The sequence below is a fragment of the Melospiza melodia genome, chromosome 10 (assembly GCF_035770615.1).
Source record: "Melospiza melodia melodia isolate bMelMel2 chromosome 10, bMelMel2.pri, whole genome shotgun sequence".
Lineage (NCBI taxonomy): Eukaryota > Metazoa > Chordata > Aves > Passeriformes > Passerellidae > Melospiza > Melospiza melodia.
In genome coordinates, this window is record NC_086203.1 from 20,613,391 (window position 1) to 20,633,841 (window position 20,451).

Consider the following 20,451-nt stretch of genomic DNA (forward strand, 5'->3'; position numbering starts at 1 on the left):
ATCAGGGTTGATGATGTGGACAATATCCACTGCTGCAAATTTCCCACCCTCAGCTCCTCTGCTTTTCCTTGCTGTGGAGATGATGTTCAAGAATGAGCCCTTCCCAAGGAGGAGGAGGATCCATCTGGCTCAGGCCCCAGGGCTACAGCTGCCCAGCTTTGCCAAGGATGGAAAGAGCTTACACGTGCTTGGTCGTGGCTTGAACCTGTCCAGGAGCTGGGCTTAGTGCAGGCAAAGGCGCCTGGCAGTGCCAGAGGGGAGGAGAGGCTGCTCTCAGCCATCACCTGCAATAGAACCATCCCTTCCCCTGGGTCAGGCTGGGATTTCTTCCTGGACTGACCCAGCCTGCATTCCCCTTTCCCTCTGCTGCTGCCTGCAGCTGCCTTCTCCTCTGCTGTGTCTTTGTGTCACTGGGACCCAGCTGTGTCCCCAGGCCCACTCAGGGCATGCAGCTCTGCCATTCATCCCAGTCAGTGCTGCAGGTGGGCGCTGACCTCGGGGCCAGCAATCACTGATGTAAAGCTGCCTGTAATTGCCTGGTTAGAGGCAGAGTCCCCACGTACCTTGGAACAGGGCCCACACCTCTGTTCATCCCTCATTCTGCCACTGTCTGTCAGGCCACACCTGTCTGCTTTATTGGGCATCATCCTGGGAAATGAGGCGTGGTGCTGCACTGAGCTCCCCTCCCTTCCCAACTGGCCTCAGCAAAGGGTTTGCTGGGGAAGAGAAAAGCATTTCCCCCTGCCTGCCATTTCCCCTCTGCAGGGACCTGTTGGAGATGCTTTCTCCTTTGAGGACATCTTGGACATGGGAATCTCATCCCTGGGCACCTGGAACCTGGCCAAAAGCCAGGCACATCCAGGGGCTTCCTTGCTGGTTCAGCTGATGCTACCCTCTACCCTGTCTCCTTCAACTCCTGTGTCCTTGTCCCAGGAGATGGCTGTGCCTGCAGGAGGGTGTCCCTATCCCAGCCCTCTGCTTGGACATCTCTCATGTCTCCTGGCTTGTTCCTGGGGGGATATTGTGGATACAGCTGTCACTGGGGAGGTCTTTCCTGCTCTGTGGGCAGCTCACACATGTGCTGGCATTTCTCATCACCTGTCTGCTCCTTGCTGCTTGTAACACACATCCTGCAGCTGCCTGGGCTGCAGCCTGCCTCAGTGAGGCGTCCCTGTGGCTCTGCATCCTGCTGACAGACCCTGCTCTCTCCTAGCTGTTCCCTGAGACTGGCCCCAGACAAGGAGGGACTCGTCTGACCATCACTGGCGAGAACCTGGGCCTGAAGTTTGAGGATGTTCGCTGGGGTGTGCGAGTGGGCAAGGTGGCGTGCATCCCCATCGAGAGCGAGTACATCAGCGCCGAGCAGTAAGTGCTGCTGAGGGGTGGGCGTGCTCCAGGTCACCTCAGGAGGGTTGGGACAGCACTGATGGTGTTAAAATGCTGCCTGTGGCTGCACAAGGCATAGAGCTGAACTGGGAGAGAAATACCTGCTGGTTGTGGTTGCTCTGGGAAGGGCTCAAAGGCTTTGGGGAAGCTTCTCTGAGGGCCACCACCTTGGTTTCTCATGGATCTGCTGGCACCTGAGACCTTTGCTTTGCACAGGGAGTGTCTTGGTGCCAGGACACTGAGAGTTTCTTGCTCTCATCTCTTAGGATTGTGTGTGAAATCGGAGATGCCAGCCAGAGCAAGGTGCATGAGGCACGGGTAGAAGTGTGCATCCGGGACTGCACGCCCAGCTACCGGGCCATATCCCCCAAGACCTTCACCTTTGTGGTAAGCCCAATGCTGGGGACAGGTCTGTCACCTCAAAAGGGAGGTGATGCTGGGTGGTTTTAGGTGGTTTTCTGGCTGAGTTGGAAAATTTACCATCATTTTCCTGAGGGGGAGGGGAGGGTTCTCTAGTCAGGCATTGAGTCATGATGATTGAATTTCTCCAAGGCTGCCACTGCTCTGCCTCCCCACTGTCCTGCTGGCACTGCTAGGCTTTAGTACTGCTGTGTCTCCCAGGTCCTCTCCTCTGTGGTCCTGTCACCTGGTTGAAGCTGCCTGGGGGTAAGGATTTCTGTTCCAGCCTGTCTGACTCCAGGGATGCCCTTTTCCTTTGACAGATGCCCACTTTCTCCCGTGTTGTCCCAGCCCGGGGCCCTCTCTCTGGTGGCACCTGGATTGCCATTGAAGGCACCCACCTCAACGCTGGCAGCAACGTCTCCGTGACCATCGGGGGACGGCCCTGTGCTTTTTCATGGTGAGGGGCACACAGGGTGGTGGGGAGGGGGGGGCAACAGGCAGCTTCAAAGGCAGTGGGACCCCCAGACAGAGCAGCAGCCAGAGGCCTGGGCTAGGAAGGCAGGAGAGACCATGGGAGCCAAACCCCCTGGGTGGCCAAAGGTGTCTCCTCTTGAAACCTCTGTGTGTCAGAGGCTGCAGGAAGAGCCCTAAGAACAGAGATTTTTCTCTAAAAGCACAAAGCCCTGAGGCATGAAGTGGATAATTTTTAGATTAGGGATGATAATGGAGCGGCTCTTTAAATATTTTCCTGCGGTAATTACTGGTTATCAGCCCTAATCGCTGCTGTTTGCAGCCGCCGCACGATGGGAACGCTCAGGAGCTCCTCCGTCTTTCCCGCCTGCCTTTTGTTTCATTTCTTGGGTTTTTGGTTTTTTTTCTTTTTTCCCTCCTTTCTCTCTTCACCCCCCAGCTGTTTCAGAAGGGGAGAGGGGCTGGGGCAGGGAGCTCCCTGGCTGCCCTGGCCTCTCTCCTGCCCAGGCACTGACAGGTTGTGTGTTTGTGCCCCAGGAGACGTTTTTATTCCCTCCTTTGTCTCTTCACCCCCCAGCTGTTTCAGAAGGGGAGAGGGGCTGGGGCAGGGGGCTCCCTGGATGCCCTGGCACTGACAGGTTGTGTGTTTGTGCCCCAGGAGAAGTGCCCGTGAGATTCGCTGCAGGACCCCCCCAGGGCACGCCCCTGGTGGCTCCCCCATCCTCATCAGCATCAACCGAGCAGAGCTGAGCAACCCAGAGGTGAAGTACAACTACACAGAGGACCCCACCATCCAGAAGATTGATCCTGAATGGAGCATCAACAGGTGAATTGCAAGGAGCTTGTGGGATGAATGGGAGACTGTTTCCCGTATGGATTTCCTGCTCCTGATGGGCACATCTCAGTGCTGTGATAACTGCCAGGCTGCACTCCAGAGATGTGGCAAGAGGAGTGTGAGCAATGGCTTGGCACCAGGGCCCTGCTAACTCCTGGCCTACAATGCTCAGCCTGGCAGGGGGCAAGAGCAGAGAGTGCTTTGGATCTGCCTAATTTCAGCTTGACATTTGGTGGCGGCAAATAAAATTAAAATATTTCCCATCGGGGGATTTTTTGAAATGTTTACATATTTTCCTAAAAGGCTTGAATTGGCTGGAGAGGAGACGAAGGAATCCATTAAGAGCTAGTGCCAAGGGAAACCTTCCCCAGGCTGTTGATGAGGAGCAAGCTCCCCAGAGGCATGGCCAAGGTTTCTGGGAGCACTGGGCTTTTAACACCAAATCATGGAAAAAACCTGGCAGAGTTCAGCCTCTCCTGTCACCCACTGCCTCTGTGGTGGAGAAAGGGTGGCAGAGAGGAGCTTGTACTTGGGAAGCTTTCCTGTTGTGAATGCTTAATTAACTTTAGCTTGGGAGCCATCTTCAGACCCTCAGCCTGCACACAGGGTGGGAAGTCAGTGTTAATCACCAGGTTTTATATCTCTATTTGGCCCTTGGGTCAGCTGAAATGATTTTACATTGATGCATGCCAGGTTCTGCCAGCGATGCAACATATGGGTGGGATAAGAGATACCTGGGGCATGGTGGCTCACCTGGGCTGGGGCAGATGGGCATCTGGCTGGAGATGATGGCTGCTTCCTTCCTAGAACTGGGGATCCAGTGCCAAGCTGCCTTTCATAACCCACTGTCTCCGTGTCTCTAGTGGTGGGACATTGCTGACTGTGACTGGCACCAACCTGGCCACCATCAAAGAGCCCAGGATCCGGGCCAAGTACTGCAGCTCTGAAAGGGAGAATGTAAGTGGTGCTGGCTGGGGCTGGGGGCAGAGCACAAAGAGGAGGGATATTGTCTGTGTGAAATGCAGGGCAGAAAGGGCAAAGGCACCTTTGCCCTTCAGGTGTGATGGTCTGGAGAGGCTGAGGTGCAGAGGCTCCTGCCCCAAAGAGAGGGACCAATCTCTCTGCAGAGCCTCCAGCCAGGTGCTTTCAGGAGAGGGTTGAGATCTCAGCATTCAAAACTGGTGGGAGGTTTGTGGGACACCTATAGGATATTGACAGAAAGAGCCCATCTGCCGCTTGCCATTCCTTGCACATCCATTGCAGACAGGAGTCTGTCTCTGCCCTGGGGTGGGATGTGATGCCTGTTGATAGAACAGAGCAAGAGATTCCAAATCTGAACCCTGTGTCCAGAGCCACTGCTTTCAGGAGATCCTTGTGGGGTCTGATCCTGCCCACCTTGTTGGGAGTGTGTCTGACCTGGTTCTGTGCCTCCTGCAGAACTGCACTGTCTACAATGACACCACCATGGTGTGCTACGCTCCCTCCATTGACAACCCTGTGCGGAGCCCTCCCGAGCTCGGCGACCGCCCGGATGAGATCGGCTTTGTCATGGATAACGTCCAGGCCCTGCTGATCATCAACACCACCAATTTCGTCTACTACCCAGACCCTGTCTTTGAGCCACTCAGCCCCACAGGGATGCTGGAGTTGAAGCCCAGCTCTCCCCTCATCCTCAAGGTAAAGAGTCTGCACCTGGGGGCAGAGGTAGGGACATGTCCCTCTGTGGAGGTGGCATTTTGTCTCTTCTGGAGAAAAGATTTTGCCTTGTGTTGGGCTTCTTTAAACATTGCCCATTGCATGAGAACTGACAGTCTCATTCCTTGTCCCCTCAAAGGGCAGGAACCTGCTCCCACCAGCTGCTGGGAACTCCCGCCTCAACTACACGGTGCTGATCGGAGACACTCCCTGCACCCTCACGGTGTCTGAGACACAGCTCCTCTGCGAGTCTCCCAACCTCACTGGCCAGCACAAAGTCACAGTAAGTGCTGACACTGGTGCCTTTGCTCCCTGTGCCTCGTGTGTCTCAGAATGTCAGTCTTTATGCCAGCACCAGCCCTGCTGTGTGCTCGTCCTTGAATGAGGACCAGATAATAGGTGTATGTGCAAGAGCGTTCCACAGGAGTCATCTTCCTGCTCCCTAGGCATCCCTCTTCCTAATCACATGTTTGGTAAGGGCAAATACTTTGTCACCCTCCCCCACACTCAGCTGGGTGTTACTGTGCCCTGGCTGGCGCTGGATGCAAGGCAGGGGGGATTCCCACCTCTCCCCCTCAGTGCTGGCACATGCTGCAAGGCAGGCTCCTTTGTTTGTGGGGTTGTATCACACTCCAGGACTCTGCCATGTTAAAAGGGACCCAGCACAGTCCTCCCCAGGCTCCCCATCCGTGGGGAAACTCGCTTTACATCCCATCTGTTACTGTAATGTTGTCTGAATGAGACATCAAACTCGGTGCCTGCTCCACGTGCACTGGCAGCGTGTGTGCTGCGTGCCATTGAAGCGTCTTGCTCTGCTCCTGCCATGCCTGCGTTAGCCCTGGGCTGGGAATCGTGCCCCAGTTCCCAGCACGGTGGGCACAGCAGGGAGGGCTCCCTGTGGCACACATTCCCTGACAGCAGCTCCATTTTTTGCCCTTCTGTGGTGCAGATCAAGGCTGGAGGGTTCGAGTTCTCGCCGGGGACGCTGCAGATCTACTCGGACAGCCTGCTCACCCTGCCCGCCATCATCGGCATCGGCGGCGGCGGCGGCCTGCTCCTCCTCATCATCATCATCGTCCTCATCGCCTACAAGCGCAAGTCCCGGGATGCCGACCGCACCCTGAAACGGCTCCAGCTGCAGATGGACAACCTGGAGTCCCGGGTGGCCCTGGAGTGCAAGGAGGGTGAGGGATGCCTTTGCCATCAGCATGGGGCTCTTTGGGTGTTCCTTACTGCTCCGAGGCTCAGTGTGCTCATACCCTTTCCTTACTGCCTTTCAGAGAGGGAATGGGAATGGGCAGAGCTGCTTTGTCAGTGGAAGTGAACTCATTTTAGGTGGGATTTGGGGATTTTTCCAGTTAAGAATTTCTTCTCTGTTTCTCCAAGTGGGAGAAAAGAGAGCAAGCAGGGTAGCGAAGGCTTCCTGTGAGTGGGCAGTGGATCTCTCATTATGTGACAGACAGAAGCTGTGAAATTGGACAGAATTCCTTGTATGATACTGCTGATAAAAGCTAATTGCCCATTATCCCCCCGAGCTGGCTCCAGAGGCCCCGACCCTGCCAGCCACAGCCACAAGCAGCCCGGACACTGTGAATGAAGCAGGCACTGAAAACAAGATAATAAAAAGGGGAAAGAAAGACAAACCTTTGCTCCCCTAAGTCCCCATCCCTCCACATGCCTGTGGATGGCACTGGTGACAGGGAGAGGGGAGGGAGCTGGTGGAGGGGATGGTGTCTTGTCTTCCACAGCTGGCAGATAAAAGGATCTGCTTTTAATTAAAAGGCACAATCTCTTCCCTGCCTTTTCTCTTTTCTAGTCCCACTAGTTACAGATAAGATAGCACGCCTTTCAAGCTGACGGTTTGTTTTTTCTCATCAGGCTGACGAGCCTGCAGTCCTCTGCCTGGCTTTCAGCTCCCTTTAAAGTGCTGTTAATTTGATTTTTCTGAGGGTTTTCTCCCCCCACCCCAACCTCCTTCCCTGGTGCATTTCCAGCACTCTTCTCCCATCAGCTTTTCCCTGTAGGTGCAATTAAAGGTTCAGGACCCCCCTGGATCATGTTCCCCTGGGAGTCACAGCTGCCTCTGCTGGGATCAGGAGGTTCTGGGGTGGGTGTGTTCAAGCTCTTCTCTCAAGTAGTATTTAGGTCAAAAAGAAATTAGGGCAATCTTGTGATTTAGGCTAACATTTGCCCCAAGAAGCTCTGTTTTTGTTCAAACCTTGCTGTTCCTCCCTGCCCCCAGCATTCCTGGGAGGCTGCAAGTGCTGGGCAGGGGGGATTTGACCCCCCTGGGACCTGGCAGTTCTGTTCCCAAATCTGCCACTTCATTTATTCCGGAGATGTCATCCCCACACTCTGCAGCTCAGTTTCTCCATCTGTGAGATGGGGACAGCAATCACAGCCTGCCAGGAAGAGGAATGCTGAGAATATTCATGCCTTGGGGAGGGTCCACCCGTGGGGTGCTGGGGGTGTGATGAGGGGCTGAGTGCCAACGCTGTGTGCTGAGACTCCAGGATGTGTTGTTTAATTCTGCTTTTCCCTCCCTAGCCTTTGCTGAGCTGCAGACAGACATCAACGAGCTGACCAACGACCTGGATGGGGCTGGCATCCCCTTTCTGGATTACCGCACCTACGCCATGCGGGTTCTCTTCCCGGGGATAGAGGACCACCCTGTGCTGAAAGAGATGGAGGTGTGGGTCTGTCTGTCTGTCTCTGCAGTGTTTCACACTGGGGATGTGCCCCTGCAGAGTCCCCTGCATGAGCCCCTGTGCCCCCGGGCTGGGGAGATGCTTTGGTTGGATGCTGGCCCGGCGTGGTGCATCTCTCCACGTGGCAGCCGGCGCGGATGTGGACGGGCTGCCAAATGGTTACTGCGTTCTCTGACATTAATATCAATATTTATATTAATATCATTGCTGCTGTCATTTTCTACAGCACTTGCTTTATTCAATTGGGTTTGTTTGATGCCTGACTGGTCGCTTGTTTTTAGCAGGGTTGTCTGACATCGCCTGCTTGCTTGGCTCCATTTCCCCATGCAGAACCCATCCTTGGCATCCTTCCTCTGCTCCCCAAACCAGCTCCTTCTCTTCTCCTGTCCTCCCCACCTCTGTATAATTTAGTGCATGCAATTGCATAGCAATTGCCTCTCGTGTGCTGGGCTGCTGAGGCCACTCTTGATTACAAGAGGAAGGAGGGGGGTGACCTTCGCTTCCCCTCACTGCTGACCCAGCGCAGTAATTAATGTCGACGTGGGCTTCACAATGTATTTAGGAGAAGTAATTGGCCCTGGTGCAAGATGCATGGTCACTAATTACAACACAACAAGCTCTTACCAACTGCAAGTGCACGTGCTGGTGTTGTATGCCAGCATGGCTACGGTGTGGACCCTGGCCCTCTGCCTGCTCTGTTTCCCCAGCCCCTAATCCCAGCTCTGGAGGGTGGTGGGGACCCTGTTTCCATGGATTTCCCCTTGCAGCTCAGGTTTCAGGATGCTCAGAGCCAAAGCAGGCGTGTAGGTCTCCCTGGGGCACAGCCCTTCCTGTCTGTGCAGATGCCTGGCTCTCCTCTCACCTCTACTTTTGCTCTTAAAGAATTTCCCTAAAGAGGGAAAGTGGAAAGGGTATCAAAAAGGGTATCAGAGGAGGAATTTTGCATTTACTGTGGCAGGCTGGGTGGACTTTGTCCATTTCCAGCTCCTAACCCAAAACATCCTGCCTGAGAGAGCACACCAGTTCAGCCTGGCCTGGGAAGCAGGGGGTTAAATTTGCAAAGGGGAAAAAAAAATATCCCCAAAAGAGATTAAATAAAGCAACTAGAGTTGTGTAAGCTTCATATAATTTAATCAGGTTTGCTTTTATTTGTCTCTTTACTCAGAGTGTAACATTAGCTATTGCAAGTGACGGAAGGAAGCTTGCTCACGCACATGCTAATCCACAGCGAGCACCGGTACCAGCTCCCTTCCTCTGCAGGCTTGTGGGGCAGGCTGCCTGCTTTATGAGAATTTAAGCCTGATTAAATATTTAACTCAGTATTGTTCATTTATTTCTGCTAATGATCAGCAAGTTGAACACGGGGACTGGGAATCGACAAGGACTTGGTGGGAAGCAGGAAGCGGGAAATAGTATTTTGGAGAGGGAAGTTACAATTGTGAGGAATTTCACTGAACTGAAGAGCACCAATCCAAAGTTTTGATTGAAGTGAAATGATTTGATGTGTCAAAACTCTGTTCTTCATTTTGAGTTGGTGTTTTGAAATGAAAAGTGTTGTTTTGTCTCCAAATACCGACATGAAGTGAAATTTAATGCTTATTCTCCCAATCAGGAAGACGGGAGGGGGGGAATTAAAGAAAAAAACTGATGTTTTATCACAGGAAGGCTTTTATTCAGAGGAAACCATCTTTTCTAATGGGAAAATGGAGTCTTGTAAAAATGTTTGTTTCTGATAACAAATGTGGTCAGGGCTGGCCAGAGCTGGGCTGCTGATGGCAATGCAGGTGTGAAAGCATCCAAGCCCAATCCCTGCTGGGTCCTACATGGCCAAATATGGCCAGAAACACAATTTCAAATGTCTCATGAGTACAGGGACTCTTTAGGGTGTGTCTGCAGTGGGACAGAGACAGATCTCTGCTATTATTTCCCTATCTGAAATCCATCCCCACAAACCAGGCGGGTTTGCTGTCGGTGGAACTCAGGGTTGTGGCTTTATTTGCTTTCTGTGTAATACCCAAAGCACATGTTGCAGTGACTTGGGTGGGAATTGAGCTGCTTGTTAGCTGAAATTGAAAATGATAATCTGTGTGTGTGCTTGGGAGAGAAGGAGTGTTTGTTTATGGCAGGGAAATGTGTTTACGTGTCTGCACACAAGTAGGAGAGAGTCTTTGTGTGGTAGGGTGTGTCTATACAGACATATATAAACATTGATGCCCTGAGACTGTGTTAACCTGATGCTGGGATTTTACAAACTAGATAACTCTTGTGGAGGAACTGAGACTGATCACCAAAGGGGAAGCTTGGTAGTAGGGATAGACCTAGCCCAGCTGCTTCTTGACCCTTTTTCATAATTTCATTTTGTGGGATTGAGAGTGAATTCAGGGTGTGGTTCAGTCCAGCCACCTTCTCATCACTATCATCCCTATCATTCCTGTCTCTCAGCTTTGCTCTATCCTTGCAGGTCCAGGCTAATGTGGAGAAGTCCTTGACCCTCTTTGGTCAGCTCCTGAACAAGAAGCACTTCTTGCTGACCTTCATCCGTACTCTGGAGGCGCAGCGGAGCTTCTCCATGCGGGACCGCGGCAACGTGGCCTCGCTCATCATGACAGCGCTGCAGGGCGAGATGGAGTATGCCACAGGGGTGCTGAAACAGCTCCTGTCCGACCTCATTGAGAAGAACTTGGAGAGCAAGAACCACCCCAAGCTGCTTTTGCGGAGGTGAGTGTCGCCCTGAGAGGCTGGAGCTGTGGGACCGTGCCATGAGCTGGTGTCCTTTGGGGATGCCACCAGTGATGGCTTTGGTGTTGGCTGTGGCAGTGAGAGCACTGAGTCTGTGGTCAAACATTTCCTTGCTTGTCTGTGTGCAAATATGAGAGGGATGTGGGACTACCTGGCCCCAGCCAGCTCAGGAGCACCCGGGGGATGTTCTCACTCCAGTTTGGCCTGTGTGGGCTCATGCTGTCTGGGAAGGAGACAGCAAGGTGCTTGCCAGGCTGGTGCAGGTAGGGTGCATGCTGGTGCCAGGCACTGTGGCAGGTTGCTGTAGGTCACCTGGAGAAGGGAAGGTGACCAGGTAGTCCCCCACATCACTTGGCATGTGGGGCAGCTCTTACCTTGCCTGGTGGCTGTGTGGCTGCCTCCATGGGCTGGCAGCAGGCAGGAGTCCTCCCTTCCCTGCTGTCTCCTCAGGGCTTACCTGCCTTGCCAGTCACATGGGGGCTTTCCTGGGAAAGTCACTCAGATCTCTGCAAGCTGGGAGTCTCTCTGGGCCGGGGGAAGTGCAAGCAGGAGGCAGCCTGCCAAGCCCTGCCGTGAGTCTGCCTGCCCCATCAATATTTAACGATAGCTCTGAGCTCTCCTTCATCACGGGCTGATGAATATTGAAAGATACACCAAGTCCTGAACAAAAACTATTAATAAGCTCCACTGGTTCAGCTCGAGGCCCTTGGTGCCATCTTCTCCCTTTGCACGCCATGTGGTGCCTCCCCATGCTGACACCCAGCAGCCTGGTGCCACCTGCCTTTGGCAGAGATGCAGGGATGGCTGAGAGGCACAGGGCTGGCATGTCACCAGAAAGGCTCTAGAAACCCAGGGCATCCTTCAAAGATAAACTGATGTTCGTGTCATGGCCAGACTGGACAAAACCTGTCAGGTTTTGTAGGCTTGGCCCTGGGGAAACACCTGGAGAAGACCCAGATGTGACTGGTCCCAGTTACATCTGTGTTGCCTATCTCGTTGCTTTCTTACTCTCTCTGCTTCATTTACATTACAAGGGTGCCCTTAATGTCTCAAAGCAGCTCATTAGCATGTGTCAGAGAGGGTGTGTTGTGCTGATGATGGCTGTCTGGGAGTGGGGTGCGTCTTGGAGGTTCCCCATCCCTGTCCCCTGACTGCATTCTTAGGCCCTTCTCTTCCAATCGTTCCTCCAGATCACCAGGTTTCACTGAAATATGTAGAATGCATTTCCAGCTCCTGAAGTAAATCAATAAAATATAAATAAAAGGCATCATGAGGAGGCTGGCAGCAGCAGTGACTGAGCCATGGCAGCAGCACAGGGGGAGAGCCCAGCCTGCACCAGTGCCCGAAGACTGCCAGTCCCCAGCCTCAGGGCTCAAAGGCCTTTGCAGTAAGGACAGGGATAAGTCCCCTGGCCAGCACCTTGCTTGTGCTTTCCTGAGTGATATTTAACAAAGAGACTGTTCTTGAAGCCATGGTGCAGAGAGCTGTGCTTCTCTATCTGTTTGATTAGCCTTGGGTGTGAGAGTGTGCTTACTGCCCAGGGCAACTGGATTAGCATTGATCTAACTGGGGAGAGCTGTTACTTATTTATTTGGTTGTTGGATAATCCCCTCATTGCTGTGGCATCTGGCTCTATCATGGATAAAGACAAACATCCTCCAGAGCCTGAGTGGTGGCACTTCAGATAAGCATTATGGGCTTGTCAGGTCCTTTCTAGGGCCAGGGAGGATGTCTGCTGAATAGCTGCAGTCCACTTCTCCCTTGGCTTTCTCTCCATGTCCCTTCTCCCTTTTTTTTGTTCCATGTGGTGGATTATTCTTGCCTGGTGGGGGCATGAAGCCTTCCCTTCCCTGAAGGCTCAAGTAATGCTGTTCTCAAATGGTTTAAGGAGATCTGTGCTATTCCAGGGAGGACAAAAAGGGCTAAACCCCATTAGCACAAGAGAAAACCTTGGAAGGGACCATATGACACTGAGTCAGCTTGAATAAACTCTGGGAAAGTGGATTTTCTGCCCCAGCCATCTGGTCTTTGGGAACTGCTCCTGGCCCATCTGCTGGGCATGGCAGTGCATGGAATTGGGCAGTGGGACTCCTTCTGGTGGCTCTAACATTTTGGTTCCTTCTGGATTTTGTTTCTTGAGTCAACCATTTGTATTTGTTTCCCTGGGGCAAGAGGAATGCAGCAATGTCCCTGAGGTTATTAGTATTGCCTGTGCTTTCAGGGCCATCTGCATTTGCAAGTGGCTGATCTGATGATTAATGGGTGGCTAAGCTGGAGATTTTAGGAGTGAAGGCCATGTTAAAAATAATGGACATGTTAAAGGAGTTTTTATCTTATGGCAGAGAGCTAAGGTGTGGTGAAGAGCCAGGCATGTTAGCTGCACCTGTAGGGCTGCAGGGTTCACAGGGTCTGGTGTCACCCTCAGCTCCCTCCGTGCCTCCATGTCCCTCTCTCTGCTGGTATGGCACATCCTGGCTGCAGAACCAGCACCACGAGGTCCCTCATTCTATTAACACATTTCACACCCATCCTGAGGGATCCTGCTCTCCCTTTTGTGCATGGTCCCCAGCAGACACAGGCAACTCCCTGGGCCTTCCCTGTTATGCTGCTTTGCCATCTGGATTTGAACTGTGCTGTAGGAAACTAGGGGTAATATATAGGTTTTCTCAAGGCAGCTTTGCCTGCCTCCTTTAGCTGTATATCCAAAAGCTGAGAGGCACAGCTCCATTTTTAAATTTCTTTTGGAGCAAGTGAGTGCAAACATGCAAACTCCTACATCACCACTCCACTCCAAGGAGACACACAGCAACCCTAAACTCACCATGCAGGCATGGAAGGGTTAAATTCCATGCCTGGCACAGTGTCTGTGTTCCAAAAGTACATGGAAAACAGGTTAAGTTTCCAACCACTGCTCTTACTCCCTCCTTCTTTAATCCCCTTGTTTTCAGCTGAATTAGTAGTGAGGATAAGTTTGATCCAAACCATATTTGGGTCAAAGTTTCCAGACCTAAATCTGGTTGTGGCTTTAACCAAGGCCATGTACCACTGGATTGGTGGTGGTCATTGTCCTCTTGCTCTACTATGGCTCCTGGACTTTGATGCTTTAGAGATCAAGGGCTGCCTCAGGGGTTGCAGGGGAGTCCCATGTCACCAGTACTGGTGGCCTGCATAGGACACTGGCAGTGCTGAGTGCACTGCAGGACAGAAGGCAACAGCAGCTCCCAGGTGGGGAAAGGGCTTCCAGCTACATCTGTCTTTGCCTTACAACCTCAGCCCTTCTTTCGGGTTGTCTGGGGAGCTTGAGGTATGTTTGGGGATATTGTACTTGGCTTTGGTGCCTCATACAATCCTCCTGTGGAGAGAGCTGCCTGCTTCCAATGGGACATCATAGAAGAAACAAAGTTCATTGCAGTAGAAGGTACCAGGGAGAAGCAGAGAGCTTCTCATCCATCCCCTGGTGAGACTCCCAGTGGGACAAGGTTGAGCTTGTTGCAGTTCTCCAAATACACTGGAGACCAATTTGCTTTTCTCTCCTGGGGGCTGCTGATGGGCAGGCTTTCCGGCAGAGCTTGTGCTGCCTGCTTGTGCCCCTTGCTTTGAGCCTCCTTCCCAGATGAAGTCTTTTCAAGCCAAAAATAATTTAGCTACAGTCTGAGGGTGAGGAGGCAATGGGTGAGATCAGAGACCTTTAATATTCTGTGCTGATGGCTTTGCTCTCTACCTTCCCTACAGAACGGAGTCAGTGGCAGAGAAGATGCTGACAAATTGGTTCACCTTTCTGCTGTACAAGTTTCTGAAGGTGAGTTTGGGAAGGGATGGCAGCCCCATGTGGACAGGGAGGTGGTTCCTGCCTCACTGGGCCAGGCAGCATGCTACCCAAAGCCCAGGCTGACGTGGTCCTGAGCATTGCTGCTCCCTCCCAGAGCAGAGATTGCTTCCCAGATCTCTGTTTCCATTCATGTTTTCTAAGATGTGATTCTGGTCTCCTTTTTGGGAAATAGCTGAGATTGGGAAATGAAATCCAGATTGGGATTGCTTAATGCATAGTGGGTTTGAGATTTTAACAATGGTGCCCTGAGGAAAGATAAATCTGAAGCAACTCAGCTGAGTTTTGGAGTGGTCCCCATTCCTTTCTTCTTGCCTTTGCTTGTGTAACTCAGGAGGAAAAAGCCCTGAGAGCTGATCCTTCTGCAGGCATGGCTGTGATCAGGGCTGTTTCTGCCTCTTTGAGTTGTATTTGATGAGTTGCACTCTTCATGTAATGCTGCTGCTTTTCCTTCATCTCTCCAACACTGAGGTTCTGTGGTAGGGGAATTGTTTCCTGCAGGCATCTCCACTTCTACTGCTGCTTCCCCTGACAAAGGTGCCCTGGTGGGGATGGATGCCTTGAGGAGCTTGTTGACAGTCAGGGACAGAGCTCTGAACTGCACATGCATGAGGCTGCAAAGCCTTTTAGCTTTTATTCACCTGTTTCCAATTTCATCGAGGTAGGAGAAGAGGACACCACAGTGTAAGCTGGTTTTTTACCACTGGTGCATCTACCCATATTGAGAACATTTATTCCATCAGCACCAGTGCTTCCACCTGCTACAGCTGCACCACTTTCCATGCAGATAACACAGCAGCAGCTCCAGTGCATGGACCCCAGGCTCAGTCCTGCTGCAGCTTTGGGATGACTCCGATGGGTGAACGATGCCTGCGATCCTGCTGCTGGTTTGTCAGGCACCAGGGCTGTTTCTTGGGATGCTGCCTGGTGTTGGTGCAGTGAGACTGGGTGGCACACTGCTGTTTTTGTGGGATTTCATCCCTCATTAAGATAAAGAGAGTTTGAACTATTTCCAGCCAAGAGATGAGAGTGAGCAGGAGTCTCAGCAGAACTCAAGTGATCGTCAACGAGAGGTGATTTATAATATCACTTACATGCTCTTGGCTGTTTGCCTCTGTCGAGGAATAGCCTGTATCTATAACAATCTATCTAGCATGCTGGAGCTTGCTTGCCAGGGGTGGGAGAGGAGAAGAGCTGTGCTGGTCATAGGGAGATGTCAAACCTCCCACTACCCCTTTGTGCCAAGGCTTTGTCCAGTAGGGCCCTTTGGCATCAGCAGTGCCCAGTGGGATTGAGTAGAGCACTGGCAGAAGGCTCTTTGGGCTCTGTGAACTTGGTGGGACAGGCAGGAGTAGCTCTCCTTGTGGATAAACTCCTCCAAGGCTCCTTGAAGTGAACAGGGTTATGCTTTGGCTGAGCAAAGTGCAGTGCACAGCCTATGAGCACCCACAGCAGAGTTTGGGGACTTTGTATTTTTGTGTGTGACCTGACATCCTTGACCTGTCCCTGGCTGGACTGGGCCATGTTCAGAAGCCACTTTGGATTAGCTCATGCACCACCATTGTCCTGCATCTGTCCTTGACCCCCTTCAGAGAGGCTTCTGGACTCATTACCAGTTGTGGAGCAGGTCTGAGGATAAGGAGCAGCAGGTGAGAGGTGTGGGGATGGTGGAACCAGGGCAATGCCTCTTTATAAAAAATCCTTGGCTACACCATGATTTAGACATGGGAAAACACCTCCAGTCTCTGGGTGGTAGCAGCAGCAGCACCTGATCTAGGGGTACCATTACAGGAGAAGCATACACAGAGTGCCTGGATGGACTTGCTGGCTGTGAAATTTGTTACACTGGGATTCATCTCCTTGGGAAGTGGTTGAAACTCCACTCCTTGAGTCACTTGAGTTAAACTGGAAGAGACTTGAGGATGTGCTCATGCCCTCTTCTGGGTTGGTCCCACCAGAGGAGACCCACGGGGCTGTTCTCATCTGTCTCTGGACAGTGAGGATGGCAGGTGGCAGCAACAGCAGGAGAGGACTGTGGAGTAGATGGAGAGTATTACAACAGACAGCGTGCCAGCAGGGAAAGTGCCCCAAACTGCAGTGATTGTGCATGTAAATGAGGCAGGCAGCCATTGCCCAGCTACTGGGTCAGCTCTCAGCAAACCTGCCCTGAGCAGAGCAAGATACACAGGTTGAGGGATGGGGACAGGCACAGGACAGCCCCTCATGCCCAGGGCCAGCAGCGTGGGGAGCCAGCGAGGGCTGGCGCTTTCGGGAGGACCCTGTGGTAGCATTTATCAGACTCTTAATGAGACACCTCAGGGAAAGGGAGATGGATAAATCGAGACAAGAGCTGAAAAATGCACAATATTAGGTGCCTGATGAGCTAGATCTAGTCAGTGAGACAGTTTGGGAATCAGCTGGCTTGTCTCAGCCTGCTCCCAACATATCAATGTGGGCATGCACAGGGTGTCTGCAGCTGCCCTCCTCCAGCTCAGCTCACATGGAGAGCCCCCAGAGCTCCCCTCAGTCAGGTCCCCAGCAGTGACCAAACTGCATAAGGGCTGGCAGGGTGGGCACGGTCACATTTGGGGAACAGGCTGCCTTCATCAACCTGAGCGACCACCTGGCCACATCTCAGTGGTCTCCTTCTGTATTTCACCTGATGGATTTCATCTCAGGTGAACTGCCCAGCACTGGTTTCTTTGGTTCCTGTTCATTTTGTTGGTCTCTGTCAAAGATGATCCCTAAACCATCCTCATCTGGATTGTCCCAGTGAGCTGTGACCCACAGCTGCACCTTGGCCCTGGTGTTCAAGAGCCAGTGGGGACAGTGTGGCTGGGAGTGAGGTGCTGCATTTTAAGGGTAGGATCCACACTGGGAACAGACAGAGAAGCCAGTGTAGGAAAGACTGAGCCCACCTCTCTTGGCATGAATCCCTGGAGGTGGATGCAAAGCTGCAGATGTGGGGGCAGCAGCTGTGCCTTATTGGAGAGGTGAAATCTGTGGGCTGAGACTGTAGCAACCATGGCAGATGGGAGCAGGAGTCCTGCTCCAAGCCATCCTCCATCCATACCACTTCCACAGACTTGGGAATTTTACAAGGAGTTTTTGCAAGGAACCAAAAAAGGGAATTTAAGTCCTTCCACCAGAGCCAGAGGGGTAGGCTTGGGGTGCCCTGGGACCCCTGGGCTCTCACCACTCTGCAGCCAACCTCGCCTTGCAGGCAGCCGGTGATGTGCAGCCTAGCACCCACTTGGGTCTCTCACTTTTCCAAGCTGACTTAATGAAGCCAAGTTTGCAAATGAAACATAATTTCAAAGACAGGCATGTTGTCGGAAGGTCTGGGGATGATGTATGCCCGTTCCTGCTCGTTAGCAGCTGTCTCTTTAATTACCGCAGATGCTAACGAGATGCTAACAGCATATGGTGACAGGGAGAGCAGCCGCACTTTGCACCAAAGTACAATTTATTTGTGAGGCGGCCGGGAGGGAGGGATGAGGGCTAGGGGGGTAAAATCTGCTGGGACTTCTCTCCATCCTCTCTGTTCCCTTTTTTCTGCCTTGGGACGAGTGCCTGTATCTGCAAGGGCTCATTGGGATGCAGCTCAGGGGACGTGTTTGGGCTCCGGGTTATGAACGGGTGTCCACTCCCAGTCCTGCTATGCCAAATCCTGGCCCCAGGCTGGTTGGTGATTCCAACTTTGGCAGGTCCCTTAGTGTTTCTGAATCCAGCATCCAGCATGTTTTAGGGGGAAGTGTCTGGTCCAGTTTCCCTTTCCCTTCCTCACATGTATGAGATAGATGCTGCTGTGGCTCTGTCTGGTAGCTAAAGCTGGCTCTGACTACAGGGCCTTGGCAGTGGACATGTGTAGGTGGCAAATGGAGGAAATCTCATTGCCTGGTCCCCTCCATCACCTAGAGACTCAGAGTAGGGTTGTCTGTGGGTTGCTCCCTTGCTTTTCCTTTCCAGTGGGTCTGGCTGGCTGTGCCCAGCTGTCATTTGGAGAAACCTCCTTTGACCTTCTCTCATGTGGGACTTGGCTCCTTGCAGGTGTCAGAACTGCATTGTGGTATCTGGGCAAGAGCCCCCAGGCTGTCCCACTGCAGTGTGTCTTTTCCAGTCCTCAGGTCTGGAGCAGCTCAAAAGACAGGCTATATTCCTTACTCAAGGTCCCCAGATTCAATCTACTCTTCAGTAGACTTGAACTGACCACTTTTAGCTGACTTTAGGCTTGCAGAATGAGCAGAATTCACCCAGAAGTGTCTGGAAGCCCTGGTTATCTGAGGTTGATAGAAAAACAACTTCCAGTGGGTTTGGAAGGAGACAGTGAGTTCCTTCACAGGATGAATTTTACCATGGACCTCGCTCCTTGAAGTCTTGAGCAAGGGATAAAGACTTTTTGTAATGCCACGAGTAGGGATTGATGCTGCAGGGCCACAGGAGACTTCTGACATGGTGGTGGTTCTTGAAAGGCAAAGCCGGTGCCTGCACCTTCTAACTCCTCTCTCTCCTCTCCTCCATCCCCCTGTCCCACAGGAATGTGCTGGGGAACCACTCTTCATGCTCTACTGTGCCATCAAGCAGCAGATGGAGAAGGGACCCATTGATGCCATCACAGGAGAGGCTCGCTACTCCCTCAGTGAGGACAAGCTCATCAGGCAGCAGATTGACTACAAAATGCTGGTTAGTGCAAGCAGAGGCCTCAGTGGTACTGGTGCTTACCAGGACTGCCAGGTCCTATTTAACAAGATCTTGGAGGCACACAAAATACTTTCAGACAGAATTTTGTCTGTTGTTCTCTCCAGCATTCCTGGGGTGCCTCTCACCCTGTCTGAGTGGGGCCCATCTCAGACAAGGTCAGAAGCAGGGCCTTTCCTTGGTAAGGTTTGCTCTTGCCATGGGCCCAAGGAAGCCAAACATGAACTAAATCCTGCTCCATATCTTTCCAAGCAAACCCCTGGCAATGGCAGGTTTGGGTGGGAGATGTGTTGAGCTTGTGCTATATGGAGCTCATGTTTGGTGGGGATCAAAGTTAGAGCTTTGAGGTTACTGCAGGAGATGGAGAGATACTTCTCCTCTTTCTTCTGAGCCATGTCCTATGTCCAGCTAAATGACAAGCCAGACCCTTCCCCTGGCTGAGCCTGCAGCTGGTTCTTCACCTGCAGCTCAGTCTCCACAGGGATGGTTTGGGAGGGGAGTGGAATGTGCATGGGCATTTCTTGTTCTCAACAGGCTTTGGTGCACTGGGCATGGATTCCTTCACTGAAGCTGTGCTTCCCTTTTGGGAATTGGAGGTTTGAGGGTGGCAGGGAGAGGTGGGGAAAGGGGAGCAGGGATGTGCCATGAGGCTACAACTCCACAGCAGCTCAGGAGGTGAGCAGACACGGCCTGTAGACAGCTGTAGCCTTGTGTTCTTGGACCTGCCTTTGCAGCCAGTGTGTCACAGCCTCTCACTCGACCCTTTCTGACCCTGTGTAGACCCTCAACTGTGTGAACCCTGAGAATGAGAATGCCCCAGAGATCCCTGTCAAGGTGCTGAACTGCGACACCATCACTCAGGTGAAGGAGAAGCTGCTGGATGCTGTCTACAAGGGCGTGCCCTATTCCCAGAGACCCAAAGCTGGAGACATGGACCTGGGTAAGAGAGAGCCCAAGCACTGCCCTGTGGGGAACAGGGATGTGACTAAGGGCAGAAGTGCCAATAAATCTGTGCAGGACAGGATCAACAGATCCTACAGAAGCACATTTGTGCTTGTTCAGTTCACTTTGCCATGCTGGTGGCATTGACTGTGTGTGAGGAGCCTGACATGAGGGTGTGGATCCTGCCAGTGGAAGGGGTGGGGAGGACAGCCCCCTTTGGTCTTCTGGGGCCTGAATTGCAGGCTTGAGGTGTCTTGAGACACTTCCAAGGAGGCCAGCAATACTTGAGAGCAGTGTTAATAGTCCTGTTCTTAAAGGTGGGACAGGGGAGTGGAGAGTAGCAAAAGTAGCAGTCACCAGGGTCAAACTGATGCTGTCTTTCCCTGAGTACTTGGATTTGTCCAACACATTGATAGCCATCAGCCCTGGGGCTCAGAGAGGGCTGGGAGCCCTCTTAATTTGATGCCTTGGGACTGTGCTCTACCCTGCCTTATCTTTATGCTTCTATTATTCACTAACCACGAATCCTTGAATCCTTCTCCCTCGTGGGGGCAGAGTGGCGGCAGGGCAGGATGGCCCGCATCATACTGCAGGATGAGGATGTCACCACAAAGATTGACAATGACTGGAAGAGGCTGAACACCCTGGCCCACTACCAGGTAAGGCTGTCCATGATGGAGAGCATGGAGCAGTCACCAGCTGCTTTGAGCTTGAGCATCTTTTCTCCCTCCTCAGCTTGGTCAGGGCCT

The 20,451-nt window shown here is 52.4% G+C and overlaps 1 protein-coding gene across 1 annotated transcript in view; it reads left to right on the forward strand.

Annotated features, from left to right (window-relative positions):
• The window catches only part of PLXNA1 (plexin A1), a 111,668-nt gene that overhangs the window by 80,229 nt on the left and 10,988 nt on the right, over nucleotides 1-20,451 (forward strand). Inside the window, exons 13-26 of the mRNA XM_063164785.1 lie at nucleotides 1,214-1,365; nucleotides 1,653-1,773; nucleotides 2,109-2,245; nucleotides 2,918-3,085; nucleotides 3,958-4,051; nucleotides 4,532-4,771; nucleotides 4,929-5,072; nucleotides 5,739-5,973; nucleotides 7,337-7,479; nucleotides 9,959-10,215; nucleotides 13,969-14,035; nucleotides 18,599-18,745; nucleotides 19,541-19,700; nucleotides 20,258-20,361. Of these exons, the coding sequence (XP_063020855.1) occupies nucleotides 1,214-1,365; nucleotides 1,653-1,773; nucleotides 2,109-2,245; nucleotides 2,918-3,085; nucleotides 3,958-4,051; nucleotides 4,532-4,771; nucleotides 4,929-5,072; nucleotides 5,739-5,973; nucleotides 7,337-7,479; nucleotides 9,959-10,215; nucleotides 13,969-14,035; nucleotides 18,599-18,745; nucleotides 19,541-19,700; nucleotides 20,258-20,361 (2,169 nt within the window). The remainder of the gene's footprint in view (nucleotides 1-1,213; nucleotides 1,366-1,652; nucleotides 1,774-2,108; nucleotides 2,246-2,917; nucleotides 3,086-3,957; nucleotides 4,052-4,531; nucleotides 4,772-4,928; nucleotides 5,073-5,738; nucleotides 5,974-7,336; nucleotides 7,480-9,958; nucleotides 10,216-13,968; nucleotides 14,036-18,598; nucleotides 18,746-19,540; nucleotides 19,701-20,257; nucleotides 20,362-20,451) is intronic.